Source organism: Equus caballus, chromosome 3, assembly GCF_041296265.1.
Source record: "Equus caballus isolate H_3958 breed thoroughbred chromosome 3, TB-T2T, whole genome shotgun sequence".
In the NCBI taxonomy this organism is placed as follows: domain Eukaryota; kingdom Metazoa; phylum Chordata; class Mammalia; order Perissodactyla; family Equidae; genus Equus; species Equus caballus.
In genome coordinates, this window is record NC_091686.1 from 91187302 (window position 1) to 91200076 (window position 12775).

A 12775-nucleotide genomic window follows, 5' to 3' on the forward strand; every position below is an offset into this window, starting at 1 on the left:
AAGGTGAAGAGCCCCAAGGACTATCCTAAGACTCTCCAGCGTTAAGTTGGAAAAAGAGAAGGGATCAGCAAAAGAGACCGAGATCAAGTTGGTAGGATAGAAACCAAGAGAGAGTGAAGAAATGGTACCAAGGCAGAGGGAGTGACCGAAGTGGATCAGATGTTGCTGATGTTCAAGTGCAGTGACGCTGAGAATTAACAGGTGGATTTAGCACGTGGTTATCCTTGACTCTGTTAGAAAAGATGGAGCCTAAGGAAAATGAGTTTGAGATAACAGAAGAAGTTGAAAATAGCAAATATAGACAACTTTGTCAAGGAGTTTAATTGCAAAGGGGAGAAAGGGAAATGGGGCAGAACCTGGCAGTAAAGGTCGGGTTGTTTCCTGCCTCCCTTCTCTTTCCTCTGGTTCTCCCCTTCCTTCTTTCCCTGCCTCCTCTATTTTGCATTGGTAGTGGCCAACTAAATGCAGCTAAATGCACTCATTCAACCCACCAGCCTGAGAGATTATCAGTGCTTTCATTATTTTGTAGTTGCACTATTACAGTTTTGCATTCTAAAGGACATTTGAAGTATACCCTGAACTGTCATCCTCATTCAGATCCATCAAAAACTTTCCTGTAATTTTTGAAGTAATTATATATTATTATAAAATTTGTACAGAGTGATCTTTCCATGAACATATGGTTATAGACTAATGATAGATTTGGCCATTTATACAAGTAATGTTTCTGCAGTCTGACATTCCTAACTAGCCGGTTTCCATTTCTTATCAATTCCCCATCAAATCAATGCCAAGCAACTTTATGCAGTGAAGGAGAAATTTTGTATGATGGTGCCAAAATTTAGGGTACAGATAGAATTTATATATTACGCTTTAATTTATATGAAAAATGGAGAGAGATTTTCGATACCTTCATATTTGCAGCTCATTTGACTTTTACAATGATTATCCAGAACTCTTGGAGCCCCTTTGTTGGAATCAGTGTGCTTTGATTCCTTTTAGGATGAGGGATTGTCTAATGCCAGAAGCTTTGAAATTTCAACTCTCATGAAAACTAGTAACAACTGACTCTTGTTGAGTCCTTATGATTGAAAATGGTTATTTTTTGCTTTTGAAGAGTTTGTACCAAATTCTAATCAATCCACACCACAAATGCTGAGGTGACAGTTGCTATGTTATACCCCATTGGATACATAAGGAAGAGTTGGCACAGATGTGCCCCAGAGCATAGTCCAGCAACTTCCCAAGAACCTCTTGGAAACCTGCCTGAGGCCTGAGGCCCGCTCTCAACTCTGAAGTGTACTCCAAATCTTGAGACATACACAGGAGAGGTTCCCATCCAGATGGATCCCAAAAGACATGCTGTTGTGCATAAAGAATAAGTTATAGTTGCTGTGTGTTCTTTTCTAAATGAGAATACACTGTTTCCTAAAGATTTAGCCATTTAAATGGAAGACTTGAGGTGCTGTTATTAACCCCCCATCTGGATTGATTTTCACCTGGCCAGTGATATTTGTGCAGTTCCTGAAAGAAGGTCCAAGGCCCAAGATGTTACTCGCCTTAGAAGCCTACTCAACCGTAGAAGCCCACCAGGAATGAAAGCTTCAGTGTCTCTCTGCCTCCGCTGACAAAGAAGTTCTGTGTTCCCCACAGGATTTTCTTGAAGGAAATTGTTTCCTTCTTTTCCTAGAAGTGTTTTTGAATGTATTTTTCTTTTTTGCTTTTTTTCTTATTAAAATGAAGACATGGTGATAGAAATCCTTGAGCCATTGTATTTTGTGTAGTAAATTTCCACTGAGAATCCCACTATATCTGTGATAGCTTGTACCCCTCTGATATCTCTGTGTAAGCTTGTGTCAACCAACAACCTAAACCCATTCATGAAAAATGTGGTTTCAGCTATATGAAATGGATACTCTCAATTTGCTGTCATTTCGAAGGAGTGTTAAGACTTCTAGATGCTTACCATTTATTGGAAATTTGTTCACAGTTCTTGGAGAACTGATCTTCAAATACAATCAAATGAAAGTCCTAGAGATTTTAGATACAGGACTGCTCTGGAGGGTAGGGATGGCAATGCAAGTGTATGATGAGATCTGTGTATTTATCTCACCTTGTGTACGTTTTTGAACCTTTATTATGCACAAAGCCATTTTTAATTTAAAGGAAGGTGGGAGAAGGGTATCAGATCCCCTAACCTCACTACTTCCAAACATCTCAGAAACCCAAATGGACTTACTAAATCAGGAAATGTTTTAAATAGGTTTGAGAAATAGCTTCTGAATTTCAAAACATTGCCTACTATTTTGGACGGTGAAGTTGTAGGAAATGTCAGGTTCGGTGTTAAGGAGAAGCAATTGAAACGCTTCCCTCCAGCTGTCCTTGTGTAAGGAAATTATTCTTATTGATAAGAAAATTACTTCTTTGCTAAACATAAATGTAAGAAGGGTTGTTTTAATAACAGAACCTTTTTTGGAACTATATAGTGGCTGTAGAATTCTTAAACATTTTAGAAAATGTTGTTTCTAATGTCAACATAATCTGTCATAGCACTGTTCCCCTGGGAGCAGATCAGATTCTTCTTCGAGGCGCTCAGTTGAGAAATACACAGTGGGTTCATGGAATAGTTGTCTACACTGGACATGACACCAAGCTGATGCAGGTGGGATTTTTATCTATGAAAACCTTTTGGACCAAAGTCTTTTGAAAATGTGCTATTTGTAGCTCTTGGTACAGTAGTCCCAAACATAGCAGACCATCTGTCACAGATTCCTGAGCCCCATTCTGTACATCCAGAATCTTGTCTTCAGTGAGTGGGACTGTGAAATGGCTCACGGCACTCAAGAACCCTGGAAACTTTCACGAGAGGCCACCCAGTACATGAACTCTTAATGATTTTGTGTGTTGGTCCTTTGGCAGCGTTTACTGACTATTACAGTGATTGATACAAGTTGTCTGTGTAACAATGAGTGCCCTGAATTAAAGCATTTGTCTTATAATTTTAAGACAATGATTGAATTTTAGAACTTATTTTCATTTTTGCATAAAATTAAAAGAAAAACTTGAATCAAATGTTGACCATTTTTTCATAGTATTTTTATGTTTGACAATTTTTAATCAAGTTTAACCCTAGCACTTGTAATGTTTACACATGCCTATGGATGCTCCTTCTCTACCTTGTAATATCCTCAGTGTTCAGTGATTAGATGGGTGTGGGAAACTCAATTTTAAGATATTAAATGAATATCTGCTTTAAGGGCTGGTAACTTTGTACATTGTAAAGGCAGGAAGATGTTGTCAGCAGGCAAACAGGACTTCTATTAATGATTCTACCCCCTAACCATTCTATAAATTCTGTAAGTCAACATTTTATGTTGATTATGACAGATTTAATTTTCTGTCCTGTGGAAGCCTTGATCTAGCATAATCATTTTTTGTTATTAAATACAGCTGAGGAAACTTGCCCCTGTTATTCTTTATAGCCAGGACTGCTATGATTGCCTTTGTGTTCAGTAAAACAATTTCTAAATGCCACCAGAAATCTGGAAACCAGAGATCCTTTAAATGTTGCCTTCATACTTTGGAATTTCCAGGTCTCTGGCTGTGGGTGCATAGGCCACCTTCTCTGCCTCTCTTAGCTGAGATGATAGATGCTTCTAGCCTACCCTCTTTGCTTAAGTAGTCAAGTAATGCGTTGTTCATCCTACCTGCCACAGGGCAAGAGCTGTGTCTACAAAAAGAAATTTCCTTCTCTTCTTGTTATGGTTTTACATCCTATAAAAAAGGGTTGGGTGCTATAGTGGCCTTTAGAAAACGAGATGGTTAATGTTTGACAGTTATTACATTTGTGATTGTTTTCAGTAAAATTTTCATGTTGTCTACTCATGCCTAGATTTTGAGTTGTGACTTACTTTGTCATCCCATCAAAATACTAGATACTCATTACTTAATCATTTGTACACACTTTTTATTACTCATCTTATTTCTTTTTACAGAATTCAACGAGTCCACCACTTAAACTCTCAAATGTGGAACGGATTACAAATGTACAAATTTTGATTTTGTTTTGTATCTTAATTGCCATGTCTCTTATCTGTTCTGTGGGCTCAGCCATTTGGAATCGAAGGCATTCTGGAAAAGACTGGTATCTCAATCTGAATTGTAAGCGTTGAAGTGCTTATTGACCTTTTTCTTTCATTAAAACATGTATTTGTTTCACAGTTTATCTTGGAATTTCCTATTGCTTCTAAAATGAAAACCTTGTTGCCAAGATAACTGGGCATTTAATCTTTAGTTTTCAATGCAATTTCCAGTAAAAGTAAGTAAAATGTTAGAATCTCTAAAATTTCAAAATCCTTAAAAATATAATGAGGCTTCCATAGTAGTATAAAATGTCATTTTATTAATGTTATTAATTTATTTTTTTAATGTTTTAACACCGGTAATTAGATAGCTATCTGGTAAAGAAAGCAGATTGAGTGTATTTAAAGCACTGAAAAGTAGTTTATGTTCTTTAAAAATGTTTAAGTTGAATGTGTTTTCATTTGAACTCATAAATGCAATGAATTCTATGTTAATGGCCATCCTGTCTTAGGGAAAGTACTATTAAATAATTTTCTTTTGGAGCATTTATCCTTTTCCTGATGGTAGATTAATGTATCACCCTTGAATTTTTCTCGGAAGTAAGTTTGCATTGCCTTTTGATGAGTACTTAACCAGTAAATACTAAATTTCCCAAAGCATGAAAACAAATTCTGGTAAAGTCTAATAGCAAAATTGATTTTTTCAGTTTTTTTATTATATGGATTTAGCTTTGCAGCTGTTCCAGCTTTTCTTACAGTCGTTGATTTGCCATTTCAACATTAGAACTGTTAGGGCTACCATCAGTTTGTTTCTTCATATGCTTTACAGTGTATCTGAGATAGCTGTCTTATTTTCATTATTGAAGAGGAAAAATATGACTTACCCAGGGCTGAACTTGCCTGGAGTCCAGCCCTCCCTTGTTTTTGCTATTTGAGTTGGCTTTGCTGCTGCTGTTTTGTTTGCTTTTACGGCATGCTTTAAATTAGAAATGCTTTTCAGGAATTTATATAAAAGTGATTCTGTCCAATTGAGATATTACATTTATAAACTCTCAGTCCTATCCCTGATATCTCTAAACTTCCTGTTTGGAACAGGATTTGAAATACGTAATAGCCCTTTCACTCCTTCATACCATTACGCAGTTCTCAATAGGATTAACAACATATTGAACACAAATGTTGTCCCATCTTGAAGAATGTACTTGAGAATAAGGATATGTTATCAGCCCAGTGTTCCTCCCAAACTATCTAGATATGCTGTATAATATGGAAAATTTTTATTATGCTTAAGTTCTGATCAATGCAAATAAAATATGCAAATGACCTTCTTCCCATCTCCCCCAACAGATGGTGGCGCTAATAATTTTGGACTGAATTTCTTGACCTTCATCATTCTTTTCAACAATCTTATTCCTATCAGCTTGTTGGTTACATTAGAAGTGGTGAAATTTACTCAGGCATACTTCATAAATTGGGTAAATATGAATTATTATTGTTTTCCATCACTCTAAACATAGTTTTTGTCTTTTTTCCTGATAGGGCCTTTTGATCTCTCAGAAAAAAAAATCTCAATTATACCTTAATTTTTATTGACTACAAGATTACATTTCACAATATTCTTGAGCCTAATAAGAAAGTGTTTCATCTAACGTCACACAGACCTCCTGGGGAAAATAGGCCTGTAGGTCAGGAAGCCTCTTTTGGGTTACATAGTAATCTTGGGGAAAAGGAGATCCATGGGGTTTGGAGTTAAAACATCTAGAGTGTAGTTTTACTGCTGTAATTTACTAGCTGTGTGAACTTTGCTAAACCACTTGACTTTTTTGAGACTTATTTTCTTGGCCACTTATATAGGAATGATAAAACATGCTTTACCTGCACCTCACAGTGGTCATATAGATCAAAGGAATCTCATGATATAGACAGGTTCATGAACAGTTGAGCACTGTAGAAATTGTACTGTGTTCACTACTTATAACAACCAGGCTATCACATTTTATGCATCTATATAGTCTGTTTTTCCACACTGTAAACAATTTCATTCATGCTTGAATTTTTCTTCTTAATTTTTTTTTTAATCTTGGAAAAATGTACTGGACATCTGTTTCCTAAATTTTTTTTTAATAAAATATGTTACTCTGCCTCAATTTGATTTTTACCAAAGTTGAAATTAATGAATTTATGTAAATTAAATGTCTTTAGACCTAATCTTCCAGAAAGTTTAATTTTCTTTTATTTTGATAAATTTTCATATTATCTTTTGATGTTTCTTTTTAAATCATGTAAAAGTCTTTCAATATGAATAATATTAGGATTTTTAAAAATATAACTCATGCTACTTTTGCAGCTGCTCATATTCTTCCCATGGTAAATGGTCTACTTCAACCATCAATCTCTTAATTCATTGGTAAAAGAGCCGTGTAATTTAGAAGTCTAAAATGAGCTGCAGGCATAGCTTATTTCATGCAGGAGATATATTGCTGAAAAATTATATAATAAAATTTATACAAGTACAATTAAAACTTATTGAATGTTTCCCACTTATTGAAATAATAAGGTAACGTGAAAATCAAATAAGTAGTCCGTGACTTTATTACTTTTTATTTGGATTTTCAAAAATAATATTTGCTTCAAATAATCGTATAATTTTAGCATTGGATGAGCCCCTCAGACTTATGCTTTTCAACAGCCTCTCTAATATGGGGAGAGTTTATAACATTCCTGACTGATCTTCCCTTACCAGGCAGCTTCTTCCTTTTGTAGAAATGAGATTAGTAAATGGCTCCCTTTGATTCTGGTTCTGTCCGATATACATCTCTTATGTCTTTTATGAAAATGTCTAATCTTGTTTCTGAATGATAGACTTGCAAAATATTTGAAGTTGGCTATCATGCGTATTCTTCTATCATATCTTTGTCCCCTAACTAAATGTCCCCTATCTCATTCTGTTCTTCATTTGACATGATTCCAAACTTAATCCGCATTCCAGTCACTCCTCTCTAAACATTGCCCAATTGTTTACTGTTCCTCTTAAAACATGGTAACTCAACAGCCTATTCCAGAGCTGTGAATGATCAGTCTGAAATACAGATGTGGGAGAGACCAGATTTGGCCTTTTCTGACATGTGAAAAGTCAGTCAACCCTGGCTTGTGTTGGGGAGGGGAAAATTCCCCCCTGCTTCCTTTTTTGGTTCTTATGGCTGGTCGAATAATTAAAATGACATAACGCAGTTTAACAGGAGGAAGTCAAATGTAATACATGCACACAGAGAATTCACATGAAAAAATGCCAGACAGTCAGGCAACAATGAGGTATGTATGTTGTTCTGGACTAAGGAGAAGGGGGAAGGGGTCTGAGCCTTCAAAGAGAAAGGAAGCAATTTACAAGAAGATGAAAAGAGTTAATGTTTGGGAAACAAATGTTTTTTAGGCCATCTAGAGATAGTGTGACACAGAGAGGACTTTGATCAAACAGGCCTTGCTAGGTTCCTCACTGTCTGCCACACCTAGTATATATTATACTATAATTATCTGTGATGATAATGCCTTCCTGGAACAGGGCTTCTGTCTTAAATTCTTTTTTTTTAAATATCTTATAATATTTTAATTTGCATTTTGGTGATTATTGATGAGACTGAACCTCTTTTCTTGTGTTTATTGGCCATTTGTGTTTCCTCTTCTGTGAAGTGCCTGGTAATGTCTTTTTTCTTTTTAAGTAATTTTATTGGGATTATAATGGTTTATAACATTGCGTAATATTGGCTGTACATTATTGTTTATCAATTTCTGAATACACTTCATCGTGCCCACCCACAGTAGTCTAATTCTTACCCATCACCATACATATGTGCCCCTTTGTCCCTTTTGCCCACCTCCCAGCCCTCTTCCCCTCTGGTAACTACTAATCTGTTCTCTTTATCCATGTACTTGTTATCTTCCACATATGAGTGAAATTAGACAATGTTTGTCTTTCTCTGTCTGGCTTATTTCACTTAACATCACACCCTCCAGGTCCATCCATGTTGTTGCAAATGGGACCCTTTTGTCTTTTTTTATGGCTTAGTATTCCATTGTATATATATATATCACATCTTCTTTATCCATTCATCTGTAGAAGTGCATTGGGTTGTTTCCATATCCTGGCTATTGTGAACTATGCTGCAATGGATGTACGGGTGCATAAGTCTCCTTGGATTGTTGATTTCAAGTTCTTTGGATAAATGCCTAGTAGTGGGATAGCTGGATCATATGGTATTTCTATTTTGAATTTTTTGAGAAATCTCCATAATGTTCTCCATAGTGGCTGCACCAGTTTGCATTCCCACCAGCAGTGTATGAGGGTTCCCTTTTTTCCACATCCTCTCCAACATTTGTTGGTTTTTGTCTTGGTAATTATAGCCACACTGACTAGTGTAAGGTGATATCTCATTGTCGTTTTGATTTGTGTTTCCCTAATAATTAGTGATGCTGAGCATCATTTCATGTGTCTGTTGGCCATCTGTATATCTTCCTTGGAAAAGTGTTCATTTCCTTTGCCAATTTTTTGATCAGGTTGTTTATTTTTGTTGTTGTTGAGTTTTATGAGTTCTTTATATATTTTGGAGATCAACCCCTTGTCTGATAAATGGTTTGTGAATATTTTCTCCTAGTTGTGGGTTGTCTTCCTGTTTTTGTTCATGGTTACCTTTGCTTTGCAGAAGCTTTTAGTCTGATGTGGTCCCATTTGTTAACTTTTTCTTTTGTTTCCCTTGCCCAAGTAGACATGGCATTCGAAAAGATTTTGCTAAGACCAGTGTAGGAGTGTACTGCCTATATTTTCTTCTAGGAGTTTTGTGGTTTGAGGTCTTACATTCAAATCCTTAATCCATTTTGAGTTAATTTTTGTGTATGGTGCAAGATAATGGTCTACTTTACTTCTTTTGCATGTGGCTGTCCAGTTTTCCCAACACCAATTATTGAAGAGACTTTCCTTTCTCCATTATATGTTCTTGGCTCCTTTGTCAAAGATTAACTGTCCATTGATGTGTGGTTTTATTTCTGGGCTTTCAATTCTGTTCCATTGATCGGTTTGTCTGTTTTGGTCCCAGTACCATGCTGTTTTGATTACTATACCTTTGTAGTATGTTTTGAAGTCAGGGATTGTGATGCTTCCAGCTTTGTTCTTTTTCCTCAGGAATGCCTTGGCTATTTGGGGTCTTTTGTTGTTCCATATAAATTTTTGGATTCTTTGTCCTTTTTCTGTGAACAATGTCATTGGGATTCTGATTAGGATTGCATTGAATCTGTAGATTGCTTTGAGTACTATGGACATTTTAACTATGTTTGTTCTTCTGACCCATGAACATGGAGTATCTTTCCATTTCTCTATGTCTTCTTCAATTTCTTTCAGTAATGTCTTATAGTTTTCAGTGTACAGGTCTTTCACCTCTTTGGTTAAGTTTATTCCTAGGTATTTTATTCTTTTTGTTGTGATTGTAAATGGGATTATATTCTTGATTTCTCTTTCTGCTAGTTTATTGTTAGTATATAGGAATGCAGCTGATTTTTTAAAATTCATTTTGTACCCTGCAATTTTGCTGTAGTTGTTGATTATTTCTAATAGTTTTCTGGTGGATTCTTTAGGGTTTTCTGTATGTACAATCATGTCATCTGCAAATAGCAAAAGTTTCACTTCTTCCTTTCCAAATTGGATTCCTTTTGTTTCTTTTTCTTGCCTAATTGCTCTGACCAACACCTCCAGTACTATGTTGAATGAGAGTGGTTAGAGTGGGCACCTTTGTCTCGTTCCTGTTCTCAGGGGGATGGATTTCAGTTTTTCACCATTAAGTATGGTGTTGGCTGAGTGTTTGTCCTATATGGCCTTTATTATGTTGTGGTACTTTCCCTCTATATGTATTTTATTGAGAGTTCTCATCATAAATGGCTGTTGGATCTTGTCACATGCTTTCTCTGCATCTATTGAGATGATCATGTGATTCTTATTCCTCAATTTGTTAATGTAGTGTATCACATTGATTGATTTGCAGATGTTGAGCCATCCCTATGTCCCTGAAATAAATTCCACTTGATCATGGTGTGCAATCCTTTTAATGTATTGCTGTATTTGGTTTGCCGGTATTTTGTTGAGGATTTTTACATCTAAGTTCATCAGTGATATTGGTCTGTAGTTTTCCTTCTTTGTGATGTCCTTGTCTGGGTTTGGTATCACAGTAAGAATGTGTTAGGAAGCATTCCATCTTCTTCAATTTTTTGGAATAGTTTGAGAAGGGTAAGTACTAAATCTGCTTTGAATGTTTGGTGGAATTCTCCAGAGAAGCCAGCTGGTCCTGGAGTTTGGTTTTTTGGGAGGTTTCTGATTACTGTTTCTATCTCTCTACTTGTGATTGATCTGTTCAGAATCTCTATTTCTTCTTGACTCAGTTTTGGGAGGTTGTATGAGTCTAGGAATTCATCCATTTCTCCTAGGTCATCACATTTGTGGGCATATAATTTTTGGTAGTATTCTCTTATAATCCTTTGTATCTCTGCAGAATCTGTTGTAATTTCTCCTCTTTGTCTAATTTTATTTATTTGAGCCTTCTCTCTTATTTTCTTGGTGAGTCTGCCTAAAGGATTGTCAATTTTGTTTATTTTTTCAAGGAACCAGCTCTTAGTTTCATCAACCCTTTTTACTGTTTTTTAATTCTCTATTTCATTTATTTCTGCTCTGATTTTTATTATTTCTCTCCTTCTGCTGACTTTGGGCTTTGTTCTTTTTTCTAGCTCTGTAGGTGCATTTTAAGATTACTTATTTGAGATTTTTCTTGCTTGTTGAGGTGAGCCTGTATTGCTATGAATTTCCCTCCTATGACCACTTTTGCTGTATCCCATAAGAATTGGTATGTTATATTTTCATTTTCACTTGTCTGCAGGTATTTTTTAGTTTCCCCTTTGATTTCTTCACTTATCCTATGGTTGTTCAATAGCATGTTGTTCAGTCTCCACGTATTTCTGACTTTCCAAGTTTTTTTCTTGTGGTTGATTTCTAGCTTCATAGCATTGTGCTCAGAAAAGATGGTTGAGATGATTTCAATCTTCTTAAGTTTATTGAGGCTTGCCTTGTTACTCAACATATGGTCTATCTTTGAGAATGATCCATGTGCACTTGAGAAGAATGTATATTCTGCTGTTTTCGGATGGAATGTTCTATATATATCTATTAAGTCCATCTGATCAAATGTTTCATTTAAATCTACTATTTCCCTATTGACTGTCTGTCTGGATGATCTATCCATTGGTGTGAGTGGGGTATTGAGGTCCCCTACTATTATTGTCTTCCTGTTAATTTCTCCCTTTAGGTCTGTTAATAATTGCTTTATGTACTTTGGTGCCCCTGTGTTAGGTGCATATATATTAATAAGTGTTATGTCCTCTTGGTGGAATGTCCCTTTTATCATTATATACTGCCCCTCTTTGTCTCTCATTGTCTTTTTTAACTTTAAGTCTGCCTTATCTGATAAAATTATGACAACACCTACTTTTGTTGACCATTAGCTTGGAGTATTGTACTCGATCCCTTCACTCTAAGCCTATGTTTGTCTTTGGAGCTGAGATGCATTTTCTGGAGGCAGCATATTTTGGGGTCTTGTTTTTTGGTTTTATTTTTTATCAATTTTTTAAATTTAGTTCATAATATTTTACATCTATGCGAGATTTCAGTTGCACATTATTTCTTGACTGTCACCACATAAGTGCTCCCCTTCACCCCCTGTGCCCCCCTCCCATCCTCCTTCCCCTGGTAAAGACTGAACTGTTTTCTTTGTCCATGTCTTTGTTTATATTACACATATGAGTGAAATCATCTGGTGTTTATCTTTCTCAGACTGGGTTATTTCACTTAGCATAATTCCCTCTAGGTCCTTCCATGATGTTGCAAATGGGATGAATTTCTGTTTTTTTCTGGCTGAGTAGGATTCCATTGTATATATTTACCACATCTTCTTTATCCAATCATCGGTTGATGAGCACTTGGGTTGCTTCAATGTCTTGGCAATTGTAAATAGTGCTGCAATGAACATAGGGGTGCATATGTTACTTTGGATTGTTGATTTCAAGTTCTTTGGATCGATACCCAGTAGTGGGATAGCTGGGTCATATAGTAGTTCTATTTTTAGTTTTTTGGGGAATCTCTGTACTGTTTTCCATAGTGGCTGCACCAGTTTGCATTCCCACCAGCAGTGTATGAGGGTTCCCTTCTCTCCAAACCCTCTCCAACATTTGTTATTTTTAGTCTTAGTGATTATAGCCATTTTAACAGGCATAAGGTGGTATCTTTGTAAGGTGTAAGTGTAGTTTTGGTTTGCATTTCCCTGATGACTAGTGATGTTGAACATCTTTTCATGTGTTTATTGGCCATCTGTATATCTTTTTTAGAAAAATGTCTGTGCATCTCCTCTGCCCATTTTTTGATCACGCTGTTTGTTTTTTTATTGTTCAGCTGTGTGAGTTCCTTATATATTATGGAGATTAACCTCTTGTTAGATATATGATTTACAAATGCTTTTTCCCATTTGGTGGGTTGTCTCTTTGTTTTGATCCTAGTTTCTTTTGCCTTGCAGAAGCTCTTTAGTCTGATGAATTCCCACTTGTTTATTTTTTCTTTTGTTTCCCTTGTCTGAGAGGACATGGTATTTGAAAAGATCCTTTTTAGTTCA

At 35.9% G+C, this 12775-nt stretch overlaps 1 protein-coding gene across 8 annotated transcripts in view; it reads left to right on the top strand.

The window, feature by feature from the left end:
• ATP8A1 (ATPase phospholipid transporting 8A1) overlaps nucleotides 1-12775 on the top strand; it is a 221092-nt gene that overhangs the window by 66355 nt on the left and 141962 nt on the right. For all 8 annotated transcript variants that reach the window (XM_023638157.2, XM_070263872.1, XM_070263876.1 and 5 more), the window contains 3 exons: nucleotides 2551-2662; nucleotides 3996-4161; nucleotides 5430-5557. In XM_023638157.2, the coding sequence (XP_023493925.2) occupies nucleotides 2551-2662; nucleotides 3996-4161; nucleotides 5430-5557 (406 nt within the window). The remainder of the gene's footprint in view (nucleotides 1-2550; nucleotides 2663-3995; nucleotides 4162-5429; nucleotides 5558-12775) is intronic.